The 18,937-nt window shown below is 38.0% G+C and overlaps 1 protein-coding gene across 5 annotated transcripts in view; it reads left to right on the plus strand.

The window, feature by feature from the left end:
* Window positions 1–12,185: 12,185 nt before the first annotated feature.
* znf385c (zinc finger protein 385C) overlaps window positions 12,186–18,937 on the plus strand; it is a 126,938-nt gene continuing 120,186 nt past the window's right edge. For 3 of the 5 annotated variants that reach the window (XM_077212404.1, XM_077212405.1, XM_077212407.1), the window contains exon 1: window positions 12,186–12,748. In XM_077212404.1, coding sequence (XP_077068519.1) covers window positions 12,700–12,748 — 49 coding nt within the window. In that variant the 5' untranslated portion in view covers window positions 12,186–12,699. The remainder of the gene's footprint in view (window positions 12,749–18,937) is intronic. The other 2 variants (XM_077212406.1, XM_077212410.1) reach the window with 2 other exon arrangements.

Below are 18,937 nucleotides of genomic sequence, written 5' to 3' on the forward strand. Positions count from 1 at the left end.
CCCTCACACTGGCACACTTCCTAATGGGTTGGCAAACTGGTTGCTTATAGGATCCAACCCTGTTATTATTTCACGATTTCCCAATAGCCGTGCCCGTGAGGAGTGGCCACAGTGATTGGAGCAATGTGAAAGGAAGTGGGTTTCCCTGGTCCACTGATCATATCAGTTAGGTCCCAGCTCATTTCCTTTGAATGCTTTTGTGTTTTGGAAGAGTTTGGAAGTGTATGTATAAGCTCACTGTTTCTAACCTAAAGTGATGGTAATGCCCCTTTTTACAATATGTAAAATAAGTCTATGATGTCCCCAGAGTGTGTAGCTATGTAAAGTTTTAGCGCAAAATACCCAACAGATATTTTTTTATAACATGTTAAAGTTGTCCCTTTTTGATGATCAGTAAAAACGCATCGTTTCGTGTGTGTCCCTTTAAATACAAATGAGCAGTTAAGACCTTGTGTGTGTGAGCGTGTGTGTGTGTGTGTGTGTGTGAGAGGCCCTGTCCCAAATGGCGCACTTCATGCGGACTTTCGGTCACGTGGACTTAAATTGCGCGTGCTCGCCGAGTCTACGAGTCCGTTGGCCGTCCCATTTAGCATTTTAACGCTCTGAAGTGTGCTCAGCAGCACTAGAAGTGCACTAGCACTTTGTACCCTTGAAGCGGTCTTCCGCGAAGCCGCATAGATGCAGGCTCCACACACTTTAACTACCCAGGAATCCTTGCGAAATGCCAATCAGAAAACGGATGGGAGGAGATTTCACTCACGGACTGTTAAGATGGCTTTATGATATAGGCGTACATTTTACCAGTTGTTACTTACAGTTTATACAAACATTATCGACCAGTGGTTGATATCTCAAAGATGATAGCGTGTTAAATAATATGATCGCATTATGATTCATTACATAAATAGAACCGAATGTCATAGCTTTACTGAGTCAAATAAACGTAGTATGAATATTGAAACCTATACATTTTTCTTAAACTCATTTGCATTTAAATTTTGTGTTAAAATTGAACATTATGTATTATTATGTACAACTGTATTGATCATTTACATAACCATGACATCTATTCTAATGCAGGTGGCATATACAATTATAGAACTGTAAAAGCAGGCTGTGTAGTTCACATTGACATAAGATTTGGGAAAATAAAATAAATCCTGTCCTCGATGATAAAGACTGTAATTTTTTTATGATATTTGTGATATTTTTCTAATAAAGGGACTGATGAGATGACCTTTAAGTTTATTCAGCTTCGACGTCTGAGCTGAGACCTTCTTCCTGTTTCCGGCGTGACGATCGAGTCTGTCCCAAAAATACCTCTCTATGCGCCCCCGCGGACTCGCGCTAAGGGCCCTATAGGTCTGCACTACATGACGTCACCGAAGTGTGTACTCTGAGGAAGTCCGCAAGTCCGAAGTGTGCCATTTGGGACAGGGCCAGAGAGAGCAGCTCCCTCTGATTACCACGCAGACACGCACGTGGGCGCTTTCACACTTGGTTCGATTGCCTGTTCCGAACCAGAGTTCGATTGCTCCCCCCTCCCCCTGCCCCCAATGAACTATGTTCACATTATAGACCCCTTTTTCAGTTGGTAAACATGATGACGTTTTTATATGGGCGGAGCTTATGTGGAGGCAGAAAGATCCCTCTGGCCGCTTCACTAACGCTAGTTTGCAAGTTTTGTTAACTTGTTTTTTAACAGTGACGGGAGAAAATCAGATTTTATGTTAATGTGCAAGGTCACTCACTTTCCAGGACCGCGGAAAGTGAGTGACCTTGCACATTAACATAAAATCTGATTTTCTCCCGTATAATAATCACAATAATTTTGAAAACATTATATGATAAAATTTAAAATTGGATCCTGTAGGTCAGGGGTCGGCAACAGGCGACTTACTTGCCGACCCCTGCTGTAGGTGATTCTTGCACCCAGAAGTACAACAGGATGACATTTAATAAAAATAATAATAACTTAAGATCCTTATTATGTAGCCGAATCTGTGTTGGTTTGTATTGGCCGCCTCCAGTTTTCACTTTGTTTTGCCTCCAGCTAACGCCGTGACGTAATTGTGACGTCGGCGCAAAAGGGGTCTATTATAGAGTGCCGAAGTTATGACGTCACTTTGTAGGACAACTCGGAAGTTAGCGGCACATGGGTTCCATTTTCCCCATAGACTTTTGGAAAATCGCTAAAAATAAGATCTGTGTTCAACAAAGAGTTGTGACCCTTACACGTTTTTTCTATCAAGATAATCTTTACAAGTTAATCCAAAATGTATACATTTTGAAGCCTATATAAAAAATTTTAAACCACAAGCAGACACAATAAAGTTTAAAAAACCACAAGCAGGCTATAACTGGTGTGTTTTATGTCATAGATCAAAACGTGAAAATATTTAGAGGCTTTGTTAACCACAGACCTTATTTCAGGCGATTTAACAAAAACCCATTCAAAAAACCCATAGACTTTAGGGCGAGAGAACCGGAAGTGCTAAAATGCTAACTCACTTCCGCGTTTTGGCCTACAAAGTGACGTCATAACTTCGGCGCTCTATTTGTATCCAAACGCGGTACGCTTGCGTCATCAAGCTGCAGCTGGTGCGTAATCGTGTTGGTCCTTTTCGTCAAGGTAAGTGTACACACACACACACACACACATACACACACACACTGACGACTGTCCTGTCGACTACATTATACATTATACGTCATCAATAGCGGTTCACTTCCGCGGTTTGGTTCGATTGCGTTCATATCAGCAGCGAACCGTACTGGAGTTCACATGAACCGTACCCCAGATCACCTTTTTATGTGGACCCGAGTACGGTTTGCGGGTGCGCACCCGAGTTCGGAAGACAGCGTTCACATCATCTAAACGAACCAAACTCTGACGTCATTCGAACCCGGGTGCGCACCAAAAGTGCTAGTGTGAAAGCCCCCGTTACCTTTTCATGATTAATCAATGAGAAAAAGATTTGTGTTTGTTGATGCAACTGTGAGAGCAAGTATTTTCAGTGAAGGGTTTGTGCATGTATGTCCATTATATGTAAACAGTGTGAATATCTGTGTGCAAGTAAGTGTCCGTTTGTTTTCTGTTGATGTGCTGTAAAGTTCAAATGTGCTTTTGTGTGGGTGGATTAGGTAAAGCCACTCAGCTGCGCCTCTAGTCAAGGACTCTTATCGTTTGAGTATCTTGCTAAAGGCGAATCATCCCTGGGTGACATCCGGCCTCTCTCCTCTGGTCCGGGTCATTTTAAGAGCCTCTCTCCATCATCACATCTTTCAGAAGCTTCACTTATAATCACCCTAAATAGATGTCAGTATCAACATCCAGTACAATAATTAGTTAAAATTCACTTATTGTGTACATGTTTTTATATTGTACTATATTTTTGAAAATACTTAAAATACTTAAGTAATTACATCTGTAATTCATTTCTGTAATTACAAAATTACACTATTGACCCGTCCCTTACACCCTAACCTTACCCGTATCCCACCTCAATAGCAGAGAAAGTGTTTTGCAATACAATAACACAAGAAGTACATTGTACTTATTTATTGATGTAAGTACATAGTGGTTAAAGACACCTAATATAAAATGTGACCCAATTTTGGCCTCCAACAATTCCATAAACAAGATAATCGAGATAATTCTTATTTATATTATAAAATATAGTGTATATATAAAAATGTAATTTTTACATTAATTCTTTACCCAGATGAATAATATTTAAATGAAATCCATTGTTAAAAAAGCAAGTTTAAAAAAATGCAAAATGATTCTAAATTATGAATTCTAAAGACTCATATCAAGGCAGACCACCTGAATGAATTTGAGCAACAATGAATATAAAGCTTAAGAAAGAATGGTGTGTGTGTGTGTGTGTGTGTGTGTGTGTGTGTGTGTGTGTGTGTGTGTGTGTGTGTGTGTGTGTGTGTGTGTGTGTGTGTGTGTGTGTGTGTGTGTGTGTGTGTGTGTGTGTGTGTGTGTGTGTGTGTGTGTGTGTGTGTGTGTGTGTTAAGTTGTTCTTTGTACTCACTCCTACACTCATATCAGCACTCAACAATGACTCACTCCTTTACAGTTCATGCTGGTAACATTGAGTATAGCAAACTAAAGGGGTTTACTTTGCTCTACAATTTATATTCAGTATATGTTGATGTGTGTGTGTGTGGATGTTTTGGTAGCATTGTAAGGAACAAAAAGCATGTATTATTACGTAATTGTGGACTGAATTAATGAATCGGTATATAGCTATTTAAAATGGATAAAGTGATCACAGAGGGTCCTTGGAATTGAGGATGGGTGACCTTTGTTCTATTAGTAACCTGAATGATAAATCAGTTGAGAAATAATATAGTGCATTTCAGGGAATAAAAATACATGAGAGAGTAAGCAATTCCTTTGTGTTTTTAAAAAAAAAAACGGATCCCATTATCACAATATTGATGCATTTTCATACTGTTTTGACATGCATTGCACCTCATATCTTACTGATCAAAGAAATTATGCAGTTGTTGAAAGTGATAACTGCGGCTGAAGAGGACCTGTATATTCATTCATGAGATGTTCATTGGGGTGTGAAGGTGACCAGGGTCTTTCGATTACACTCTCTACACCTTAATGGTTTATTGATTAAATACAAAATAATTAAGAGCCACACAGTCAGTGAAATGAATGGACTGGAGTCTATTGGCATGAGGGCAGCTCCCTAGAACAAATTACAAACCAAATGCTCTTCATCTACTTTATTAAGAGTCCGATGTGTTTGAAGTATTTATTTACTGCATACACTCTCTCACACCAGGGAAATAGATCCCATAGGGTTACAATTTCAAAGAAGCTTCATTGACACAATAAAAATGGGTTTATTTACAATGCTAGATCATATTAACACATGACGCATTGTAACCTACTGGGATGCATTCGACCCCCTTGAACAAAATATATTTAATTGAGAGGGAAACACAACAAAAATACAGAATGGCTTATAGCATATATCAGCCTTTGTCCAGCTCTGCATGACTTCTGGGCCCCGGGGGAAACCCCAAAACATGGGTCTTAAAGGACCATACCCCCCAGACCATTACACTATGTATATACTGTACCTATTTTTTACAGTCTATGGTATATACAAACATAAAACATCTGTAGTGAAATCAAATCTTGAAATATATTCAGAGTTTTGTTTGAGGCACTGATTGATGAGTCAACTCCATATGCACAAGTAGAACTGCATCCTCTTCTTTGTTTTCTGAGTTTTCCAGCACTTTCTATGACAACTGTGTATATAGACTTTATTCACAGAAGCCCCATCTTTGATTTTTAGCGGGAATGAAAGCGAGGCTGTGAGGGTTAAACATACATCTCTTCAGTGGGTTGTACTGTTATTCAATGTGTTTTTGAATTGTTCTGCTGACGAAACACTGCAAATACACCTTTTTTCAAGAAATTTCAATAGACAAACTCCAGACAACATAAGCTGTGAAAAATTGTAAATGAGGAGTAATTCCAGGAGTTTTTACAGCGTATATCATTGAAAACAGTTTAACCCTCACAGCCTCGCTTTCACCTGTCATGGCGCTGTTCTGAATAATGTCTATGGACACTGCAGCACCATTACTATATTTTTTTACACAGCTTTATTACACGAGTATGGAAGCTTGATTGCTCCATGGAATAAAAAAAAGTATGAATTGTGCGATAAATGAATTTAAAAAAAAAATGTTTTAATCCATGGCGGAAATAAGCTTTCATACGTGGGTCTTTGGAGTACTTGATTCTGATCTGGTCATTCATGCCATTTATCCTGGTAATGAAGAGTGCCATAGCAGCATATTGAAAATGACCTCAAAGGTTAATGATCAAAAAACTGTTGCACTGTTAGTCATGTTGCAAGGTACAAAGACGTATTTTTTATTAGCAGTAGTTTTTAAATAATATTATATAAATAATAAATAAGTATTATATATATATATATATATATATATATATATATATATATATATATATATATATATATATATATATATATATATATATATATATATATCAGACTGTTTAAATTTTGAGCAAGCAATCTCATTGGTTGCAGGATCAGCAGAGGCCAATCAGCTTGTGTCATGCAGTAATGATGTGATTGCTTGAAGATTGCCTGTAAAGGACCTATCAGCCTGCACCCTCTAAAGTTTCATGACTGAACTAGATTGCTTTTTGCACCTGATATACTTGTTCCATTTGTTTAAACCCTTAGTTTAGTTCTACTCATTGTCAGTATTAGTCAGTAAAGCTGTTCTGTTGGTTATCTCCTGTGGACTGTTTTCAGGTTGGTTTACCTTTGTTTTTGTTAATAAAGTTACAAAGGCTGTTATTTATCCACATCACTTCTTCCTTGCCTGCATGTGACTGTATTTATATATACATATGTATAAATTTAGCCCAGTAATAATAAAAGTACATTTTCCATTACATGAAAAACCCCACCCCAGACTAAAAACAAGAAAAAACAAACTGTGATTTGTTAGCCAGACGGTCTCTTCCTGCCTAAGTGGGTGATTATTATCATATGTGTTGCTAAAGGAAAGTCTTTGTCGTGGTTTGGAAAGTGGAAGTGAAAAAGTCTCTAATGTGTATGTAATTAGCGTAATGCCAATAAGTTTAATTCTCCTTTTCCACCTCATTTTGTGTTCAAGATCACAGAGATCACATTTTGGGCTATTTTTCCCAACAAGATAGATTTAAGACTAGTGGAAAATACACCCAAAACACACATTTTAGGGTTTATTTTATTACACTACATCTATATGTGGTATCCTATACCTCTAATATATCCCTGCTGGTTTTGTCTCATTTAAATTATTTTTGGCCCCCTTGGAAGTTGAGTCCCCCTAGTGGGCCCCTGGTTGACAACAGCTGCTTTATGAAGCAGTGGTGGTTTCATGATCAGACGCAGTTCATAACTGAACCTAACTCAATTGTCTAAGTATAGTTGTCCACATAATCATGGAACAGGGTGGATGGAGATCAAAAAGAGGAGAGTTAGTGTCACAGTGGGTTGCAGAAAGGCAGACGACCATATATTTCCAGAACGGAGGTTTAATAAGAATATAACACCAGACGACAGAACAGGTAACAACACAAACTAAATACAATGGAGATTGGACAAACACTGACTGAACAGATGGAACTTAAATACAAACACAGATGACACCATTAATAGAACACAGGTGATACAGATGACGATGATGACTAAACAGGTGACACAACTGAACTGATAATGTCAGTAACCATGGATACGAAGGAGTATCAGAAAAAGAACAAAGGAGAACAGGAACCAATCAAAATACAAACTGAAAGTCAAACAAACACTGACACGTGACAGAGGGTGATGGGGCCTGAGTGGTTTCAAGTATTTACAAGGATTCTGGTCTGCTGGAACAAACAGTTAGTTGTGTGTGTGCCTGGGGACAGTGACTCTTTGCCGTGACTTTAAGCATGAGGAAAATGAATCATCTCCCTCTCTCTCTCTAAACACTCTCTTTCTGAGAGATGTAATGGAGGGTGCATTCCATCAGTTTGCTCTCTCGTTGATTACACCTTTCTGAAAAGGAAGCTGAGAAATGACACGGGAGTGAATGAGAGTGAAGACTGCTAGAAAATTGGAAGGAAAGGATGAAGGAATGCTAGAAGAGTTCCATAATTTTTCTGTGGTCTCAACAAATTGTATTTTATTTCTCTTACAAGCATTCACAATCAACAGTGGATGTATTGCTAACTACATAAATATTAGGGATACAATTTCAATAATAATTTTTTTATTTACCAGTGTAAGTTCATTTTGGATATTTAAATGTGCATATTATATAATATTGTCCTTCCCCTTTTTTATTTCCCTATATATTTGGATTACCCTGGTCTTCATCAAAAGTTAATCTTTAAAAATGTTCTTATTCTAATACTTATATTCTTATTATAGTTTTAAATGTAATCTTAGCAAATCTCAAAATGAATCGTACATTTTTGTAATAGTTTTTAGTGTTTTGCTTTTCATTTATTTAAACAAAAGCATAGAATTTTTATATCATCCATTCATTAGTTGTCAGCCATTACATTCACAATAACAAATTTTTCAAGTCAAACTTTTAATGTTGGTCAATGCTGTTTTTTTTTTCCTATGAGCTTATTTTAATACAGCATAGAAGATAGTTTATATACTGTATGACAGTATATAACATTGAATTTACAAAGGAGAATAAAGATATAACAGAAAAATTAAAGTCATGAGGGTTTATGGACGGATAACAATCCTTTAGTTTCCAACAACTTTCAGAAAGCATAAAAAACCAGCCCGATCTCACGGCAATTCTTACGAATTTTACGAGGTGGCTAATTCGTACGAATTCATACGACCTCACTCGTACGAATTAGTATGATTTTTGCTAAATCGTACATATTTTACGAGTTACCCAATTCGTATGAATTTGTACTAATGACCTACCCCTGACCCCGCCCCTAAACCTACCCATCACGTGGGTTCAGACAAATCGTACAAATAATTCATACGAATTAGCCACTTTTTAATCACTCGTACAAATTCGTCCGAATTAGTCGTGAAGAGAACTGTTTTTCCTCCCAACCATAGAGCTTTTATATCAAACCAATATAACACCTTGTTCACCCCAGACAGTGTTGGACTGCAGCTGCAGTCATGCAGCTTCTATTGTCTTTGTCTTGTTCTTTCACTTTTCCTTCAATCCATTAAATTTAATCTCTTCACAGTCCATCAAAAGGCTCCATTCAACTCTAAATTTGAAAGTCCCCACTGTTTGAAAGCATGATGTGCACTTTACTGTCAGTTACCATAGAAACCAGGTGATTCAAATGGAAACTGTGGATTGAGGTTGAAAGCCAATACTGATTGGATGTGTTTTGATTTTGCTGACATTGTGCAGTTAGGTGGGGTGTGGTATTCTGTTTCGTCCTGCTCCACGGTGGGACTGGAGTTTTATTTTGGTTGGCTGCTTGTTGTTGGTTGATCAGAGCGTCAAAGTAGAGAAAAGTGAAGCCCTAAGTGTGCTTATAAGAGCATACATCAAGTGCTGAAAGCGATAAATGAGCAAACAAAAAAACAGCTACGATATTCTACCACGATTCAAAAGCATTCAAATATTTATCCTCAAAAGATACCCGAGGCAAGACCAAAAGCAGTATGAAAAGTTAAAAAAAAAAAATTAAAAAGAATTTGTTAGTATAAATAGAGCTTCAGATTTGCCAGATTTTGATTTATCCAGTTTAAGAAAGTCAATATAAAGTAAACCCTAACCTCTTTGTTGTTTAATCTACATTTTAACATGGACATCTGAAGTAATTTTTAGTCGAATTTTAAAGGGCTTTTTCTGCAAAGGCAAGGATAAATCTTTTCCCCATGAACGTCTCAGAAAGTTCTTGATGAGCTTTGATAAGGTTGATAACCAATCAATAACAATTTCAGAATGCATTGTTTAAGAGTAGGCCCACCCACAATATTAAGATTACAAATTAATCACAGTAGGCAGACCTCAACAAGATGATCAGATTCTGATTAATGACAACGTTGACAGTATGGTGATTATAGTTGTGACAAATATCATTTTCAGCAGCTCAATTTAAAACTGTTGTCACTGTGGTCATTAAACACAGACAAAGCAGTGGCACACATTCAGCAGTTGGGCAGGGTGAGCCCTTAAAGGATGTGTGGGAATAGTCTTTGTTATCGACAGACTCTTCAGCTTATCTTGCTGTCCTTGAGGCGGGAGTTTTGAAGAAACCCTGCCATACCGACTCCAGGCGCATTAGGGTGTGTTGATAGGACTTACATTGAATGCATATTTTAATTTATGACCACCAACAGGTCAGCATATGAAAAGTTTGGCACAGACCACTCAGCTCAGGAGGAGCCGGTGGCATTCTGGGGTACTTACACATTTGATGGGTCAGGAATATATAGTCCTGGCCTATTTATTTATTTATTTATTTGGCTAATTTAAACTCATCTTTAACAGTTAAAATTGAGAAACAAAACTTGAAATGAAATTGACTAACCGTGCTTATAATATGTGTATCTACCTTTTTTGTATGTATTATACTTTGTCTGCTGTGGCATTGGCATTTTCTAAAGAGGCCATGAAGGCAGTGCTTTAAATTTGGATGAGACAAAATCAATATACAAAAACTTTATAGTTTTATTTTGTAAAATAATACAAACTTAAAAAACAACAACATTGGGAAATGTTATGTTAGACCCTAGTCTTTGACGATATGCTGGTCTGTAACTCTACGACGGAGAATTCAATATATATTCTTTAACTGACACTTAAGAATACATGAACAGGACTAATAAACACTAACCGAACAAAGCAACGTTAACGCAAGACAAAACACTGAGGAGAACTATGGCCTTAAATACACAAGGAGAGGTAAATGAGGTAACTTAATAAACAACAGGTGAACGTAATCAGTAACTAAAGGGAAACAAACTGGCACACACTAGGGCTTAATCCGAAATCGCCCTCATACCTTTAAATGTGTGTATTATTTTAGTAGACAGCCATTTGTAGTGGTGTCCAAAACCATAGTGGACATTACTGAGTGCATTCATTCCATCCCACATTGGACCACAAAAAAGAGTGTACAGCTCACTCGTTTTCATTCACTCCTTCAAGTGAACTGTAGTGGACTAACGTAGGGAATAGTGAATGGGAGGGGAACTCGGTGGAGCTGACAGGTCAGAAAATCTGAGCTGAAGTGCAGAGTTTAGTCATCAAAATTGTTGATCCATATTGACGCAAGTGAGTGACTGTGACCTTATAGGTAACAGTAAGGCTAACATTTTCATACCAAAGGCCAAAAAAAATAAATTTCGGTTTCATGGGGACTTTAATAGTCAATTAATAGCAGAAATAGTCAATTAATTTAGTATATAATAGTATATAACTATATAATAAACATAATTTATTATTATATTATTAGGTAGCCTTTAATGTGTATTTTGTATATGTGTATTATTTTAATTTTGAAAGTAAAGTAAAATATGTTATATTATAATCTGCGTATTTCTTTGATGACGTAGCAGGGCATTTCAGATAAATGATTATTGTTAGCAAAGTCCACTAAAATGGATATCTGATGCTCAGGGAGTAGGGAGCAGTGAACACTGCATAGGGACCCTTTCAATCAGAACGCACCTTAGGTCATCTTACAATGACACGGAACACGGGCAAACAGGAACAGGAAAAACAGAACCAAAACGCAATGAAAATAAACAGACATTGAAATACATGTTACATTGTCAGGGTAGCACTATATGTTTCATTTTTGACCAGAATGAAAACAAGGCTGAGAGGGATAGAAGTACAATAGATTGTATGTTGTTAAAAATACTAAATTTTTAAATGACAAAACATCTTCCCAAAACACTATCAACATACAAAAAATAATTTTGAGTTGTGAGTTACAGTTAAAGTTAGTAAAATTATTACGTTATTTTTATACAGTGCATGCCATTGTAAAGACTGTAAGTCTATACCTCACCGCCTTATTTTCATCTGTGTAAAATTCAATATTGTCACATTCATCACCTAGTTGTCTTCGTCTTTGTCATTATTCACAGTCATCATCACGGTCTAGCATTTATCCCTGCACTGCAACTCCCAACATCCTCCTCGGTCCACACCTGTACCCCATTCACCATCACCGACACCTGCAACCCATTATCATCTGTGTCACCTGGGTTCTGTTAATCTGTGTTCATCAGTCTGTGTATTTAAGTTCCTCTCTGTTCTATGTTCGGGGTCGGTTATTGTTTGTGAATTGGGCACAGTTTCGTGTTTGCTTCGTATGGTAATTGTAAATACATAAATACACCCACTTGGATATGACCGTTTTTAGTCGAACCTGAATTGAAATGAACTTGATACTTCCTTGTTTTAGTGAGCACTTAGCCCATATTACCTGCGACAAGTAAACCTTTACGTGCTCACGAAATTGTTACACCAGTTGCTGCATTGGAGGTTGCATGAAATCTGTCAAATCGGTGATACATAAAGGTTTTGTGTGTGTGTGTGTGTTTGTGTTTTAACATGAGGACAGTGAATAAATTTGGGCGGGGGGAGACTCTGTCGCAATAATGGTCCCGGTCCCCGACCACATAACGTTAAGCGAGGAGCCTTATAGGTCCAAAAGGGTAGGTCAGGTGATTAATAATAAAAGTCGAACATTTGTTTATAACTTGAGATTTCGACATAACCAGGTTTCATTTTACAGTAGCTTACTTTAATCTAATATTTGCTTTTTGTTGAAGTATAGCCTAAAAGTCTTTAATCCAGAAACGTCAATCGGATCTGGCTGGAAAAACTTAACTGGACAAAAACGGGGAAGGGGGAGTTCTGCCTTATTTCAAAAGATCACCACCACACACCATTACTCTGTAGCTACAATATTGTGTGATAGTCTTTAGGAAAGAAGAGAAGTCTGGAAAGTTTCCCTGAAGAATAGAGATTTTCACGCGCGCCACCGTTAGTGAAGGACACGCGCTTTCCTGGAGAGCAGTTTGTTTATGACGCACGGGTGAGACCGTTAAGCTGCGTGAGCAGCAAGGTGCTCAGTATGGGTTCAGCTCAGCTCGGGAACACCGGAGAGCGAGAATTACGGTAGTAATGTTGGGCTCAGAGGACCACGGAGAGACTCGCAAACGCAACGGTACGGGTAAGCACCCCTTTCATTCATTCGCTAAACTTTCATTATGCCTCTGAGATTAAAGCGGCAGGTGTGGGACCAAACCGAAAGGAGGATAAGTTTGGATGCGCGAGTGACATGCTGTCTGACGAACTCATCAATCATATTTGTGTTATCAGATACAGACTGTGATGAACTCATTTCGCAAGAATGTAGAAACAATGTATAAAAAGTATAACTGTAGAAGGAATTATTTTTGGGAATAAATCGATTTTTTGTCGTTACTTCGTCGAGCTTTGTGATAAAGAATTGCCATGTTTAGGCTACTCTGCTGTCAAAACAGGCAATATCTGGCGCCCTGCAAATGGATGAAACTTCGTGTGAATGCTCACACAATCTCATTGCTTCAGACAAGCAGTATTACCCCGTCATGATGAATGTGCCTTGACATTTTTCATATTTTTCAGTTCGTTGATTTTAGTTCAAGCACATTAAAGGGAAATAAGAGGAGGGTCTTGCCTTCCCCATCATAACTTATAATTTAAGAAAAAATTTAACCTGTATTTTAATATATTTTTTCATACTTAGTTTATCAAATTTTGACCCTATGAGCTCCCTTTTTGTTTTTATTGTGATTTTTATGGGGCGAGGACAGTTAACATTAATTCCAGTAATTTGGCATATTGATTTGGTTAGTGTGCTGCAAATCTGATGTAACTGCTCAAGATAACCCACCTGTGGTTTAAACTCTTATCTTAAAAATGACCACATATCACATCTCATCAGGCAGAAAACAAAGCTGGGCACTTCCAGTAGATGTGCTGAAAATGGGTGTTGCACAACTGGTCCTGGATTTGCTACCACCATAGTTGTGACACGGGACTAACCCACAACCCTACCTCAAACAAAAACATGACAATTATACGTATGCGGTTGGTCATCATGAGAGATAAGTCAGATTCACTGATGTGGTCTGACTCTCATTGCTTGCATGTTCTCTTTCTTTACTTCTGATGAATCGTCTAGGAGCAAAAACGGTCTTAAGGATTTAAATGTGATCACCTTTTTCTAATTTGCTTATGTCCACTTTGAATGTGGAAATGTTCATTTCTATGGAGATGCCGATGTTTTAATGCATCCCCTTTACATTTCAAATCATTCATTCACTTGTTATCTTTAATCATAATTTGAAATTGCTGAACACCCATTTTCCACATTTCACAGTGGGAGAGTGAAAGCATCGCAAAGCAGGTGTGCGGATCAGAGATGCTCATCTGTCTCTTGAGGCAATATGAGAGATGATGCATAGAATCAGCCAGTTGAGTTTATTTGTCCACTCTGAAGGGTTTGACCATTTTTAAATGTTTTCAATACCTTACTTATTAAACATTGCTATTTCACTCTTTAATTATGTATGAAACGTGCGAAGGTGGGTTGCAGTGTCTGTCACGGATATTGAACATAAAAAGCTGTGTACTTATCAGGAAGTAAACTGCTCACAATTTAAAGCAGTGCTTGGGCTTTTTCAAGCACAGACATTTTGAAGAACATAATAACTCTAAATAACATAATACACCTCCTCTCCTCGAGCTGCGTGACTCCTAGTGAATGCCACATTTTGATCTAAGAGAGGAACAGACCCGTCGCCAGACCTCAGTCTTAAGGGGGGCATATGAAATGTATGGGGGGGCCCAATTATTATTAGCCTATAGTATGTATATTTATAATAATATATATTATTATATAATATATAACTCTAGTCGCGCAGCACGTAATCATCACGTTAAACATATGTAAGCCTGTTTATTGGTCCAATGAGGGTTTCCAATAATACAGGTGAAGGTCTCTGCGTGTTACTGTCTTCCCTTTTACGCAACACAACAAGATTAAATGGAACACACTTTTCTCATATGTATTGACTCGTTATTTCATCTGACTCCATAAATGAAAAAGGGTTTTAATGATATCTGGGTATCATTAAAAGTGAGCGAATGTCTGATTATTCTTTTGAAACTCTTTAATTATGTTTTACCCGTTCAGATTAGGAAACTATGCCGCTTAGAGGTCCTCACATCTACTGCGGGTCTCACGATCACAATCTCGTCAGTTTCGTCACTAAACAGAGGTTTTGACTAATATCTCAGACGGTCGGATTCACCCAAAACACAATCAGAGATACTTTTATTTTAGTCCCCTTGAATTGCATACACTTGAACTTAATTTAATAGTTATACTTTAGTAGAGGTTTTGGCCCTATTATAGGTATGAGTCGACCAACGATACTTTCCTCATAATAGTTTAGACTGGCCAAGCCCGTGATCTCTCACGTACACTTATCTAAAGTTACATTAAATTAAGACAGAGGTAAAATAGACATACCCAAATTTAGGCTGGTCAGGCAGCGCGTTAGCTACCCCTAAACGGAATGCCCCGTCTCTACAAAGCAAGTACACTTGAACTAGTGACAAAGTATTAGCCGTCGCCAATCTGACGCAGAATTGCGGGAGCATACGAATCCGATAATCTCCTTGGGAGAACAAACTCAAGAGTCAATCAGAGTAAAATCAAACGTTTACAATTTATTTACCAGGTAATGAAGCAATAATTCAAAATCCAATTCATGAGAATAAAATCATCAGTTGATCATATCATAACAGAAATCAAGGAATTTGTAGAAAGTATTACCTGGCAATCAGAATTACACACAGCGATTTTGTGGGCAGTCAACCTACAGACTCCTCGAACCTTTTGCCCATTTTCCTTATAAACCCAGATAATTCAATTTGCTTACCAAATGGTAGTGTCTGCCATTATAATTAGATTTGGTCCCCTAGTGAGGGGCTCACAACTGTGAGATCAGAATGGAGGATCTGGGGGAGGGAACACCTTAGAGGGATACACTACTTCTCATATTTTGTAACTTCTTTTAGCTTTCTATTATGGTTGGGAGAATGAGACCATTTTACCAGGCGCACTGAGATACTTTAAATGATACCAAACATGCATAGTTACTTATTTTGTACACATTTAACATTTCATGGGTTTTCAGTGAGTTTCAGGTGAGCAGGAGAAGGGGGGGATTGTTCAAGTGAGGTGTGAGGTGTGAGTTGCACTGTGTGCTGCGTCTCGGATGCTGCTGTTATATCATTATGCAAGGGAGGGTTCAAATGTTAATTCTCAGGAGCCTTTTGTTTCCACCAGGGGTGGCCCAGACTTTTCGGCACCCGCCTTACACATATAACCAACAGCAATATGACCAGGTAGCCTAGCCTACACAGAAGCAATGTTATGAATATCCATAAAATACTTGACTACACAACACATTAGATGTAACACTAGAAGCATCTCTCAAACATTGCATTTTAAAGCATTCAACAGAGGGATATGCATTGCCATGACACACACACACACACACACACACACACATACATACGCACGCAAATACACTCGCACAGATACTTTGAGTGGAGGCAGCGCTGTCCTCTCTCCAGTACCAGTACAGTGGGAGGAAGCGTTTCTCCGAGCAGAACCTCCTCATCTAAGTATCATTCCACTCGGAAGGAACTGAAGCGAGTAAGCCGGCAAAAACTCGTTTTGAAACAGCTTTCAAAAATGCGCGGTAACTGTTGAGCGGCTTAGTTGTATGTCACCGTCACGTACGTAGCCTAACGTTCTTTTGTAAGGCCGTGATAGGCTGTTGCAGTGTAGATTCCCATCAATCAAACTAAGTCACACCATTGTTTCTTTATATTTTTAATATTTTAATGATAAAGAATGCAACATTAATGCAACACAAAATTAGCAACTATGATAATATTAAAATTAAATTAAAATTAAATTACCTGTGCCTCAAGTGGGGGGGCACAAGCATTTTTTGGGGCGGGCCCGGCCCCCTATGGCCCGCCCATAGCGTCGGGTCTGGAGAGGAAGTGCTTCATTCTATAGGCTCAACGCCTTTTTTTAGGGTGAACACTAAGAAGATGATTTAAGGATCTTTGCTCAGCATCAAAGGGGTCATGAGCTGCATTGTTTTATAATGTTTCCTGTGGTGCATTTATAATGTTAGTATGATTTTTGCATCATAAATTGTCCTAAATTAGAAATAAAAAGCATTTTTCCTAGCCTGATTTTATCCTCTGATTTGAATGCTCTGTGAGACTTCTGTGTAAAAGTATTACAAGTGGAATCCTCTCGAAAACTTTTAGCATGGTTTTACTATTACAGCTCTCAAGGTTAAGTAAAGTGTTGATATGTGATTTAAGTGTTGAAGTGTTGATCTATGACATTATATTTATATCGTGGTATGAAAGGTTGCAGTGATGAGTATTGTATCCGATCACAAACATGTCAGCATGAATGTGATCTTGTCATTGCAACTCGATTTCTGCACACTATCGAATGCTTTCATCATTCAAAACTAACAGTGCAAATACAATAGAAATAAGAGGTTCGTTGATTATTACGGAAGTTTTGACGCGAGTCCAGAACTCAGTCCTGATAAACACGCACCGTTTGATTCACAGCTCCGCTGAATGTAAAGGGAGCGTTCTTTGATTGCGTTCTATATCTAATTTAATCGCGGTTTAAACAACAAATTATTTTCAACTTACTAAGAGAAACAATGTGCAGACCGTTCACATTAGACCGTTAAGTCACTCACTGGTTTGATTTACTGGCACATAGACATAGATCGTCTGACTGTACATGAATCATTACATATCAGAAATCACTGGTCACAGATAAGGCATTAGAATTAACAGTTACTTACATGTTCTGACATGACTGTCGAGTCTATATCGTAAAAGTCTGTTTGTAAAGCCTGTGCCACAATTGTGCCTGTTTTACCAAAGAATCCACAGTGAAATGTACCGCATACAAATAAATAATGCCCAACTGAGACATTCACATTGTTGATAAAAAATAAAATAACCACATTCCTAGTATTAGGATCTTTTGGAAGTTAATGCTATTTGTGGTCCATCCTGTATAGCTCTCCTCTCGTCATCTCAACACACCAGTGGGCGGGGCCAAGTTGTGACGATGAATGCGTTGCTTTTCTTCTGCAAAAGCGGTCTTTCACTACCTTATTACATCATAAAGAGGCACATTCCAGGAGGAGTCGTTCCCTGGGCTTGGTAACAATAAAAGTTTTTTTGGACCAACAAGGAAGTTTTCAGTTTTGAAACTTACAGGATATTCTTATAGTACAATTACCCCTTATATGTAAAAAGCTCAAGGAAAATTTTATTTCTCAGTTCATGACCCCTTTAAATTGGAGCATATAAACTCAAATAATCATTGTGCAGTTTACTCTTGAGGTTTCATTTTATCGATTCTTTAACTTTTATTTAACAAACCACTTCCCTACTCCAAGGCGAGCCATGTTGGTCTTGACGTTTCCTGGATGTTGATAAACTTCTTGTGTTCTGAACAGCCGCTGCGGCGCAAACAAATAAATCACACCGGGAAGAAATGCGTTCAGCTGGGGCAAGATGATGTTTATGCACTGCCCTTTCTGCAGCGATTGTGACTATGCACCTTGCTTTCGCCTCTTCTGTAGATTCAGTCTTGCAACTGGTCTCAGTTATAAAATACGAACAGAACTGATTTATGAATACAAAAATTCTTTTTGATTGGTTGGCAAGGGGTTGTAAAAGTCCAGTTTCAAAAAAGTATAGGCTACAGACCACACAAGTGAGTATGCCAGCTATCAGGATATAGTGTGAAGAGTCAGCAGTTGATTCTGTTGGCAGTACAGGCTTGTGGAAAGGCTGGATTTTCTCACATTCTCCTCCAGTCAGTGTATAACATTGGGGATCTGATAACAGACTCCTATATTTTAGCAATATATCAGTGATATGCTTATTTATGTTTTGATATTCTGCCTGGGTCTCTTTTTAAAGGATTTAGATGCCGTACATCTGTCTCATCCTTTTTCAAGTAACTGAAAGGTGCTGTTTATCAAGAAATATTACAGTCTGAACTGATCGCTTTCTGTTGGCTTATTGGTTTCCCGCTGACAAGTTGCAATACTCTTCTTCGGTTTTTAATGCTTTGTTTAACATCACAACTGACATTACATAAATGATCATTTCGTAATACTGAGTCAGAGGCGAAAATTATTAAGCTTTGAAGTCACTGCCGGGAAATAACCTGATTTATTAGTAAAGTCTTGTAAACGCGTTTTACTTGCCTTGTCGGGTTATGGGTTTGCATGTA

The sequence above is a fragment of the Siphateles boraxobius genome, unplaced genomic scaffold (assembly GCF_051911475.1).
Source record: "Siphateles boraxobius isolate OS27281-9 unplaced genomic scaffold, OSU_SipBor_1 66, whole genome shotgun sequence".
In the NCBI taxonomy this organism is placed as follows: Eukaryota; Metazoa; Chordata; class Actinopteri; order Cypriniformes; family Leuciscidae; genus Siphateles; species Siphateles boraxobius.